The following is an 11,774-nucleotide window of genomic DNA, read 5'->3' as shown; positions in this document are numbered from 1 at the left end:
CTTCACAATTGGCGTTCGCAGAATGTGGTGAATTTAGATTATTCACTAACAGTGTTTTGTAGGCATTTGTAAATTGAGCACAAGTTGGGTTAATATTTCGGACACCATTACTACGGACACTGCTAAAGAAATTTTCTAATGGGTCTTGGTTAAAATGGTAGGTTTGGTGCCTGGCGAAAAGCTGCAATTTATGGCAATATAAAGGTTACAACAGTCTTACAGTTGCATTACAATTCACAATATATATACAACTAGCCCATCCCAGCGTCGGATAGGTAATTTTGGTAGGGATATCTAATTTTTTGAAATAAAGTTATGCCTATGTCACTCAGGAATAATGTAGCTTTCTATTGGTGAAAGTTTTTTTAAAATCGGTTTAGTAGTTCCAGAGATTACCCCCTACAAACTTACACGCTCAACCTCTTTATAATATTAGCATAGATATTATAATCTTTGCGTACAATATTATTTTTATATACAATAGCAAAATCTTATTTCATTATTGTATTTGGGACTTTCTGGTACTTACCAAGTTTCAAAGTTGGAAATGCATTCCGCGTTAGTTTTCCACTAGGAACACGATAACATACACTCGGCGTCAAAAAAATAGCACCTTTCAAAAAATCTACTTCAAACAATTTTAAACCTTATTTGACATCAATAATGAGGGTCATGTTGGGTATCATTTGAAAGGGGATGAAATGGAGAGCACAAAAACAATTCAATTGATTATTTTTCTTTTACTGGAAGAGCACAAAAAAAGAAGAAGAAAACACTTACAATTTTGCTTCTTAAGACAGCCGCTAGTTGCGCTACCTTTTGTAGGTATAAAATGGTCAATACAGGTACAATCGGGGTCATTCGCTATCTAACCGTTGAAGTGGACACACGAGAAGCTCATTCCCAAGAAAAATACCTTTGAAGATGGATACCACTATTGATGAGGCCGCCCAAGTGATTGCACTACTGCAATCAGGCATGCGGCAGTGTGATGTCGCTCGGCAACTCAACTTGAGCCGTTTTTCGGTTCGAAGAGTGTACCAGCGTTTCCTGGAGACCGGTGGCTTCGTCCGAAGACATGGGTCTGGTAGACGTCGCTGCACCTCGGAGAGAGACGACCGATTCATCGTAGTGACGTCTTTGAGAAATCGGTTCTTAAATGCTGTTGAGTTGCGACAGCAGCTCCAGACAACTAACAGAAGAACTGTGAGTGTGTCTACGGTTAGACGAAGACTGAGGGAGAAGAAAATAGCAGCGCGAAAAGCTGCTACGGGTCCCAAATTGACCGCAGAGCATCGGCGAGCCCGCTTGCAATTCGCTCGCGAACACGTCAATTGGACCCTCGAACAATGGAAAGCTGTTCTCTTCTCAGACGAGACGACAGTGTGCCTTTTCTGCAACGACAGACGCAAAAGAGTGTACAGAAGACAGGGTGAACGATTCGCCCAAGCCTGCATCCAGGAGACGGTGGAATATGGAGGCGGTTCTTGTATGTTCTGGGGCGGCATGTCTGCCGACGGCAAAACCGACCTTGTTTGCGTCTCCCGGGCTCGAGGTGCTCGCGGGCAAGGGTCACTGACTGCTCACCGGTACATCACAGAGATCCTGGAAGAACATGTGGTCCCCTATGCCAGTTTTGTTGGCGAGGGGTTCATGTTGATGCACGACAACGCTCGCGCTCACACTGCAATTATTGTGCGCGAGTACCTTCAAGAGGTTGGGATCTCTGTCATGCAATGGCCAGCAAGAAGTCCAGACCTGAACCCGATTGAGCACCTATGGGACCATTTAAAACGCAAGGTTCGGTCTCGTGATCCCGCTCCTACGACTCTCCAGGAACTCAAAGATACTGTTATTGAGGAATGGAACACTATCCCTCAAGAAGACATTTTAAAATTGATAAGATCCATGAGGGATCGTATGGAAGCCGTCATCAGGGCAAGGGGGGGTAACACTAGATTTTAGATTATTTTTAAGATCATTTTTTGTATTCTTTTTTGTATAATTAATCTGTTTTAAATTAAGGCTTAATTAAGGATTTTTACTGTTTCATAAACTTCTTTTTTTTGTGCTGTTCCAATAAAAGAAAAATAATTAATTGAATTGTTTTTATGCTCTCCATTTCATCCCCTTTCAAATGATACCCAACATGACCCTCATTATTGATGTCAAATAAGGTTTAAAATTGTTTGAAGTAGATTTTTTGAAAGGTGCGATTTTTTTGACGCCGAGTGTAGTTCAAAATGTTCGTCACATAATCTCAAAGTGTTGTAAATGTATTTCCTGCACCTTTTTTGCGTTTCTGAGTCCAAAACATTCATCCACAAAATAAATCTATGATCATCGTGATCAGGATTGGGAAAACGATGCAAAATGCCTGTAAGACAATGATTAGGTGTTAATCAATAAAGTTTGTTTGTTTGTTTAAAAAAAAATGTCTTTATTAATAATTAACAAAAATATATACATAGTTTATGTCCTATTAACCTAGGATAAACACATAAAATATAATTAAACATAGTTTGGCAGGCTAAGACGCCCCTTTCAAACTTACCATCTTCATATTTTAACGTTCTATTTACACCATAAATACACCAACAATAGGATAAAAATTTAGTTATGCTAACCTTAGTACATCGGTTATCACTTGTAAACATATTTTTTACATTTAAAGCACTATTTCTAATATTCTATCATAAGTACAAAATTTAGGTAAGTAGTTAATTTAACTAATCACTAATCTTATATATATTTTTTTTTTTTTTTTTTTTATTTAACGCTAGTTGAGGGTAAGGCGCGGAACTATTGACTCGCCGCGCGATTACCCGTCACACGTTCACTCAAAGATCACATTCAATCGTTCAGTAAATAGTGATGTGGCAGTCTGTATCGATTGTACTTATCGATGTATGATAAGTCTTTCGCCCGGCTCCTACCAATTGCGTTCACAAGGGAATTTTTATGTTTAATGTTAGTAACAAGATAAAACTTTCTAGATTGCTTTAAAATAAATAATCAATAAAGTATCTATTATAACTTTAACTAACTAAGCTGAATTTTGGTTGCACAGCAGGGAGTGGACAGGAATCATGACGCTATGGCTTACGGCGATTACGCACTGCACTTTCGCCATCCGAGTTATATCCGTCATCCTTGAGAATACCAGCGATTATCCACATGACATAATAATATATCATAAGCTACCATCTACCATACAAAGCAAAAAGGAACGTATTTTCTCGGACTCGGATCGGATGACTGCGTAACCGCCGTTAGGCTTGCGAGAAACATTAGTATATTATCTAATATCTATGCGAGAAACGACCAAATTAAATAGCTAGACTGCCAACCTCCTTTTGTCAGAGAGCACTTAAAACTGGGATCTAGCAAATATGCGGTAGTGAGTTGTACACTAAACTGTTACGTACCATGGTATTCGCATCCAAAATAACATTTCCAATATTTATTTGACGACATTATCTACACAAAATCCAATTCCGATATGCAAACGTAAAATCCAGTAAAACAAAGCCAAGTCGAACGTTTCACACCACCATCAAGATCCAGAAGGGGAAGCCAGGGTCGAATAATTATAACAGATATCAAAAGTCCAATAAAATAGCCAAGTTGTGAAATAAATCTATAGAAATCAGTAAGTCGTTATGCACAAGTTTTGAAATTGAAGCAAACTGCAAACAATACTTTTGACATGTGAAAGACCACAAAGTACAAACATGCCACAAACTATTATTCTGAGCACAAACTACAGATTCTTTAGCGCCATCTATTGAGCGATTGAACAAAAAATAATTTACATTTTTCTGCTGTCTGTAAGATGGCGCTTGTAGCAACCTGAGAACAAGCTAATATGAGAGTGACACCCCCCTGTTGACAACTGTCGCTTCGTTTGACTTTTTTTAACTTGTTTTACAGCTCTGGGTTCTAGCTCTTTTGAGCCTTTTTTTGACGTCGATTGAATGATAAACATAACTACAAAGACAAAGATCAAAGACGCAAAAAAAATTGCCTGCTTAGATAATGGTACACCCAAAGAATTTCTAAGTACTACTTCGTAAACATCGGGTATATTGGTACCTACCTAATTTTATACATTTTAATTTTTATGGTTTTACAGTAAAAACGGATAACAAATACGCTGATAGTTAACTTTGCTATAAATTGACTGGCAGGCAGAACAGAATTTCTACTCATTTTCCTTGTTTTCCTCTGAATATTACATTACTAGATTCGTCCACGTATTACATTAATTAGGTTTTAAAATATTGTGGCAACTCTTTGATTTTACTGGATAACAGTGTCCATGCACTATCTACTACTTTTGGTCAAAATCGGTTAAGTATGGGCTATGAAAAGTAACAGACAGTCATGCATTTATAATATTAGTATCACATTTTTGGATTGTGAGATGTTACAATAAACTACTGTATAAAAGTAAACTGTAATAATAAAAATTACACCTAGGAACTGTATTTCTAAGCAAAGATTTGAAAAATAGCAAAAAAGTGCGGTTTTTGCCTTATTTTTCGACAGTAGGTATTACTGCAGTAGTTTTTGAGATTAGCGTAAACTGACAGACAAACTCAAATCACTACAATCAACTAGAATTGTGTACCAATAATAAGTGAAGGTCAATACCTACTACCTAGGATAGTTAGTTTAAAATAAAATAAAAAAGTTAAGTAAGTAAATAATCTGACTTCAAATTATTTCTAACATTATATTAATATAATATTAATAATAACTCTTGCACAAAATTGTAGACGTTAAGGTACGTAGATATTTAAATTTTGCAAGATTTTACAATTTGCCGAAACACAAGACTAATTTTTATCTGAACTCCGGGTTGAAATCGACAATGTTTCAAGACGAAATTATGAAACTGTAAGAACATTAGTTAAACCGACTGTATCGCGATTTCAGCATCCGAATCGCATCGTGCGTCATCTTACCTTCAACTTTGTGTACATTTCTGCGTGCTGCACTCTAGTTGAAGGAAGTTGTTTGAGAACACGGGTCGTTGCACCGCCATGGCGGGGAAGCAAAACCGCTACGACGGCCAAAGCGCAGCCATCGAGCCATTGTCGTGTGGCCGCACACCACGCATGCGCGGTAACGTTCCTACGGCGCGAAACACAAAACCGACGTGCGTTGAGAAACAGACATAGTTTATTGATTGAAAACTTTTAAAAATTAATATTTTAAATACAGACTTTTCTTTTAAAAGTTTAATAAAGTGATTGTGTATTGAAAACTGCAAATAGATTTTCAGAAAATGAAGTATAAGGTATGTTTTAAAAATTATTTTAATATAAACAACTTTCTTTTATTACCAGTTTACTTATAATATTAAAAAAACGTTTTATTCTTTTTTTAAATATTTAAGTACGAACTAAAACTGCCGAAATGCCGGCCGGCTTTCGTATTCATAGACAATGTTTTGTTGGTTGCTGGTTTAATAATTTCATCCTGAAAAGAATTTTAACAATTTTTTCAAGATTAAACAAGCAGACAGGTACCTACCTACACAATTCTTATTCGAATTTATCTAATAATAATTGTTTGAGATTAGGTATCCAGTAGAAAACCTTGACGGTGCGTCTTGAAGCACGTAAAAATCATAACAGTGACGAGCTGTCTTTTTTATTTGCCTTTATCTTGATATAAATATAATAATTGCGTCCTTCACCGTAGAAAAAGCTTAAATAATGGCATAATATTTTAAAGATAATGTTCAGATACCTAGGTACAGAAAATTATACCTAAGCACTATACAATAAATTTAATGTATTTTGAGGGTAGGTTAGTAAAATTTAAGTTGTACTCACCTGGTTCATAATTCATAGAAATTTATATTGATAACAGAGACGCGTTTGGACTTTGGTTTGCTTTAGTTTTAAATTTCCATAATTAATTAGGTACATACTATCACAATTATTATTCAGGTAGTTAGGTACCTACCTACAACAATTTATTTATTTACTATCACAAATACAACCAATTGACAACCAAATGATGTACATTACAATGGTATCTGTTTTCAATAAAGAACTTTGACTTATACAAATTCCAAAAGCCTCGCTCTACTTTGATCCGATGGACTGGGTTCAAACTTCTCCCGTTGAATAGGTTGATATCCCACCTCCTATTCGGTTTCATGGATATAACTCTCAAGTATTGGTATTGGTGTTCAAAGACGTCCCATTTTTACCCGACTACGGCAAAGATTTTGACCTGTATGTATGTGTGTTCCATTGTAGCGGCTAAACTACTGGGTCGATTTTGACCTTGGTATGGTCCGGGTGACGTAGGCTACATTTTATACGAACAAAAACAATCTGACGGATGTTACATCCAAAAAAGTGGGGGTCTTTAATTTTTTTTTTCTATTGTATCGAGTGGGTGGGATCTCAAATGAAAGAGGCAAAAATACTGAGTTCATAAATATAAATATAGTATACTATTAAAATATACCAAGCGACAGAAACCCAATTTTACTATAATATTTCAGCGTTTATTAAGACTATCATAGTGGAGTTTTAGTTTTCAACTTTATCTTGTTTCAATTAAGTTAATTTGCGGTCGAATTACTTAAAGTTTAAGCCTCAAAAAAATATAAAAAAAACCGACTTCCAAAACCACTACAAAGTAAAAAATAACTTTTGTTTCTACACGTGTATGTATGTTGAAGTCGGGCGAGCTTTCGGCTTTGATTTCTAGTTTCTTAATTATGAACAAAACGTTTTCATTAACGTCATTTTGGCATTCAGCCATGAAGGCAACACCACACCACTTTCCCATCCATATACCTTTAGTGAAAATTAACCACCGTCGAAACAATACAGGAAAACATTCGCGAATTCTTACAATACGTATTATTGTAACCCGCCAAGACCTCCATTGTTAATTCGTGTACTTATTAAAACATAACGATCTCAAATTAAATCGCCTTCTTTGATGATAAATAATTAAATATCTACCTACCATATTATATACCTCTCTATTCATCGTCATCGGTTCATAATTCAAATGGCAGACGAATGTATAACTCGAACTCCACAGTCCCCGAGTTCTTTCTTAGACCGCGAAGGTATTGAAATTCGCAACCACCAGAATTTCAATCGTAAGGATGACTTTTTGGCAAGTACGTGGAATCCAGTATTCTACCAGTAGGGCCACGGAACGGAAAAAAAATTCTGTTCCGTGAGTAGGGCGATTTCGTAAAAATGGCTTCAACCATTATTAATAATTACAATCGCAGTTATTGTGATTGGCTGAATTTGTGCGACTCTTGGTGCAACAATGCATTGTAGCCAATAGTGAGCGAGCGTCAACCAATCAGAGGTGATTGCGATCGTGACATCGTAGTTGTCATTCTACCGCACGCGCGCAGCTGGACAGCATCGTATGACATCCAAAGTGAATAGTGACGTTGTGAGTGTGTTTTGCGGGATAGCTCGTGAAGTTCCAGCGAATAGAACAAGAAAGCGGGTAGTTCGATACTGCCCGTGGGCCGCGACAGCTCGAACTGCATATTATTCTCTCGCAGCAGTACCGTCGTTACCACGACTCATGCAACTACTGGGTCGAAAATGATCATTCAAAATCATCAATCCACAGAGAATTCAACCTCAAGAGTAAGCATACCTATACGAGGTTTTGCATGAAAATAAAATCGTAAAATATTGTCGGGGGACAACCCCCCACCTCCCATGGCCCCACCAACCTCGCGGTTATATGGGCCGAAACGCGGGAGGGCGCCCGTTCGGTACTTGCTCGGTGGCTCTTTCCCGGGGCGCCTTCTTGACTCCCTACAAATTCTTTCTTTCATGTCCTTGTCCCTAATTGGTCTTTCTCCCCTTTCTGGGGCAGACGTACACAACACGCAGATCCCCGCGTGCCCCGCGGTCCGGATCCTTCCTCAAACACCCACTGGTCCACGATCACGGTCCGAGCTGTTCTGCCTCTTGTGCCAGTGGTGCGCGAACTCCCGTAGCTTGCCCGTAGATTGTCGGGGGACAGGGGAGAACGCTTTGTTGTGATTGGTGGACTCAAAAGTCATGAAATCAAGACAATGTGCGGAATGAGGGTACCGAACGGGCGTGGGCCGACTTTTATGCTAAGCAACTGCCAAAGCTTGGCGATCGGGGGTGCCCGGGTATTAGGTATGCGTCTATAGGTGATTAGGCTTAGGGCCCGTGTATAAGTCGTGATCGTACCCTTTATTTTTACATTATAAACGTCGTTAAACCACGAAATAAGCCTAAAATCATTTGTTACCATTTATAACTGAAACGTCGGCTTATCACTGTTTCGACAACCTTGTTGCGCTAAGGACGGTATAAATTAATATAATCGTTTCAATTTAGCGACCGAATCCATGGTTTTCATGGCTATTGCCCTCAATGAAGGTACCTAACTAGATTCGTAATTACGACGCGACGTGCTCGCGTTCGAAGTAAAATCAGATTAATATCTATCTTCTATTCCAGGTATACCTGCTTACATAAAATCTGTCGGTCTGTCTGCTAGCTTTTCACGGCCCAAATTTTCAACCGATTCTGATGAAATTTGGGACAGAGTTAGCTTACATCCCAGGAATGAAGTCGTGGGCATCAGCTAGTTATTATTAACCTAGTAGCCTAGGTTCGTCTTCGGGATGTAATTAGCTAGTAGCTGTACATTTCATAAAAAACGGTTAAACGGATGATCCGCGGAAAGCTAGCAGACATACAGACACATTTTCGTATTTATAAACAAAATCAAGTCAAATATACAGAGTGTAACCAGAACTCTTGCAAAAAGTTAGCGTTATTGTTAATACTACCTAAACACAATCTAATTCTAATAAGTAATAACCATTTGTCTCATTTTGGTTTTTTTTTTGTGGTATCATATTATCAGTAGGTATAGGTAATCATCAGTAAGTACTATTTCCTGTCTAATGTCTTCGTTTTTGCCAGCGTTCGTTACACCCTGTATAAAAGCTCTATTGTACATCATCATAAAGAAAAATATTATTAGCAAATAGTTATGGAGTGCAACCTTCGACCCCCCCCCCCCCCCCTTTCACACCCTTAGGGGGGAATTTTTCAAAACCGTTTCTTAGCTGACCTACGTCCTAGAAAGAACATACATATCGTATTTCGCTTTTATATTATATTTAGAGTAGGTACGTATATGAAACAAAGTACTTATATGCCAAAGTTCTCCGTAGATACACGGAAGTTTCCTCTCAAAGTGTAGGCACCTAAATAAACTACATAAGTACTATAAAAGTCACATTTTATAAAGTAAATACCTGTGGAAAATTTACGAATGGAGCTTATAATAATTTAATTTGGCAGGTAGGTACTTATTACTTTGTTAGTGACGTGCACGTTTTCGACAAAAACAAAAAGCTGTAGCCTATACCTACCCACACGACTAGATATAATATCTATACCTAACCAAGATGATACTCGCAGGATTTTTTAGAACGCAAAAGGTTCAAAAGTCACTATAATGTTTGTCTAGTAATAATTGGTATAAGAGCCCATAAAAAAATTTCAGGAGGTAGATTTTTGATAAAAGCTGAAGCTGATATAATGCGTCCAAAGTGACCTAAATTTGGACAAAGTCACGGGCATCTGCATTTATTTGATACAGAGATACTTAGCTTGCTACCTGAAGATGGACATACCTACTTTTTATACCGAAAAACCTATTTTTTCAAAAAACCTAAGTAAATCCACCCGAACGGACGGCATCGTCTAGTTTATAATATTAAGTACCTAAGTACCTACCTAGTATGGACAAAATCCTTATCTGACATTTTCCCGGAATCAAATACTTACTTATTTACTACCAATGAAGTATAGAAATTCATTTGGAAAAAGTCACAAACCCAAATGCAGACCGACTGACAAGACAGTCTTATTGTTTAGGACTATCGTTATACATAGAATCGTAATAATTCTTCATCGAAGTTTAGGAATACGACCATATTTTGTGAGTAGGTAGATCAGAGTAAGTAGGAATGGCAGAAGAACCATCTTTCAAAGAAAGACTTAAAAAGAAAGAACTCTAAAAACTCAACTCAAAAAAGACTTAGAAAGAAAGAAGAAGAAGACTTTCAGTTTCTTATCAAGCACCGACAATTACAAATTACAAATTTCCGACGGGCGCTGGGACCATTACAAAAACATTCCATAACCTGTCTTAGACTAATTACGACACAATAAACCTATTACATCTGTACAATGTGTAAAAAATTGTATAGTATAGGGATAAACATTTTGTTTATAAAAACTGAAGAGTATAATTAAAATTATCATCTAGGTGTTTATACATACTATACTAGGTAATCTTAAATCTACTAGCGACCACCCACGGCTTCGCTAGGGTGGGAATTTCCAAAAACCCGGTCTTACTCCTTGTGTACAATTTTATATTACTTAAGAAACTTCTAGCTATACGTTCAACGTCGGGTTTGAGCTGTATTATGATGGGTCCTGGACTTTTCTTTTTATATAACACTGGCTGATGCCTGCGACTTCATCCGCGTGGAATTAGGTTTTTAAAAATCCCGTGGGAACTTTATGATGTTCCCAGATAAACAGTAGCCTATGTCACTTTCCAGGTCTTTATCTATACCCATGCAAAAAATCACGTCAATCCGTTGCACCGTTGCGTCGTGATTAAAGGACAAACCAACGAACCAACAAACAAACACACTTTCACATTTATAATAACAAACTGACTAGCGACCCACCCCGGCTTCTCACGGGTAGCTTATTACAATTTTTGTAAAGATCTCTAACTTTTTGAAAATAAAATATAGCCTGTCACTCAGGAATAATGCAGGTTTCTACTGGTGACAGAATTTTGGTGGTGACGATTTTTTGCATGGGTATAGATAAAGATCTGGAGAGGCTACTTTTTATCGCGAAAATTAAACAGTTCCCACGCGATTTTAAAAAAACCTAATTCGACGCGGACGAAGTCGCGGGCAACAGCTAGTTAAATTATAAACCAGCAAACAGACACACTTTCGCATTTATAATATGGGTAGTGCTGGTAGCGATGATGTGGAAATATTAGGTACTGATAATACCTTAGATGCATATATTGTATGTTACTCATCTGCTTCACAGCCTTAACTGCGGCGTCTTTCCCATCGGTAATGGTGTAGTAACGCGAAGATGCTGCTTCAATTATTCATGCGCACGCGCATGTTTTATTCATCCGCGTTGTCGTTTAATTGCTGCGCCTATCATTACCATACCTACATTACGTGTACAGAGTTGCCACGTCGCCCTTTATGTTGATTGTGTTATTGTTCACTTGACGGAGATGAATCTCGCTGGCACGAGTAGGTACACGTATAAGTACGCGACAGTTCGAGATGGCAATCGGGGAGGGAACGCCCCGCACACCCACACAGCCCCCGCGCTGACCCAGTGCGGGCGAGTGTGAGTAACGTTTTTGGTTTTTGCTCAACTCGTTTCTCGCTAATTAAATACAAGTTCAATTCAACAAGTTACTTATTGCAAACTTTATCATAATTATACCTAATATAAAGATTAAGAGAAAGAGAATAGAAAATAGTCCGAATCTAAATATATAAAAGGAAAAGGTGACTGACTGACTGACTGACTGACTGAATGACTGACTGACTGACTGATCTATCAACGCACAGCTCAAACTCCTGGACGGATCGGGCTGAAATTTGGCATGCAGATAGCTATTATGTCGTAGGCATCCGCTAAGAAAGG

General features: G+C 37.9%; 1 protein-coding gene across 1 annotated transcript in view; it reads left to right on the top strand.

Moving 5' to 3' along the window:
- Positions 1-4,997: 4,997 nt before the first annotated feature.
- The window catches only part of LOC117982968 (endothelin-converting enzyme homolog), a 68,645-nt gene continuing 61,868 nt past the window's right edge, over positions 4,998-11,774 (top strand). Inside the window, exon 1 of the mRNA XM_034969410.2 lies at positions 4,998-5,305. Coding sequence (XP_034825301.1) covers positions 5,294-5,305 — 12 coding nt within the window. The 5' untranslated portion in view covers positions 4,998-5,293. The remainder of the gene's footprint in view (positions 5,306-11,774) is intronic.

Source organism: Maniola hyperantus, chromosome 6 (assembly GCF_902806685.2).
Source record: "Maniola hyperantus chromosome 6, iAphHyp1.2, whole genome shotgun sequence".
Lineage (NCBI taxonomy): Eukaryota > Metazoa > Arthropoda > Insecta > Lepidoptera > Nymphalidae > Maniola > Maniola hyperantus.
The sequence above is the reverse complement of the archived record's forward strand: the minus strand, read 5'-3'. Positions and strand labels throughout refer to the sequence as shown.